General features: G+C 57.0%; 1 protein-coding gene across 1 annotated transcript in view; it reads left to right on the top strand.

Annotated features, from left to right (window-relative positions):
- The window catches only part of LOC119588179 (Down syndrome cell adhesion molecule homolog), a 6,886-nt gene that overhangs the window by 3,550 nt on the left and 3,008 nt on the right, over positions 1-328 (top strand). Inside the window, exon 5 of the mRNA XM_037936882.1 lies at positions 57-198. Coding sequence (XP_037792810.1) covers positions 57-198 — 142 coding nt within the window. The remainder of the gene's footprint in view (positions 1-56; positions 199-328) is intronic.

Genomic DNA, 328 nt, shown 5'->3' on the forward strand with positions numbered 1-328 from the left:
CCATTCACATCCATGATATTCGTGATCGTCGCTCATGTTTCGTTCTCCTCCTTCAGTGCCTGCGGGTGTAGCGTCCTTGGGCAAAGAAGTCGTGGCCACACTGGGGGATGACGTTAGATTTGTCTGCGTGACTGTGGGCGCGCCTCCGCCCATGCCCGCCTGGAGTGTCGACGGCAGGCACTTGGAGAAGGACGGGCGGTGAGTCCTCCTTCGGCGCCGCTGACTGGACGCCCTCCGTGGTCTTCTTCTCTTTGGCTTCTCTTGCTTCTCTCCGTCTTCCTATGCCCGTTATATTGTAACCTAATCTTTCGTTCTCTCTTCGGTCTCC

This window comes from Penaeus monodon, chromosome 23 (assembly GCF_015228065.2).
Source record: "Penaeus monodon isolate SGIC_2016 chromosome 23, NSTDA_Pmon_1, whole genome shotgun sequence".
Taxonomy (NCBI): Eukaryota; Metazoa; Arthropoda; class Malacostraca; order Decapoda; family Penaeidae; genus Penaeus; species Penaeus monodon.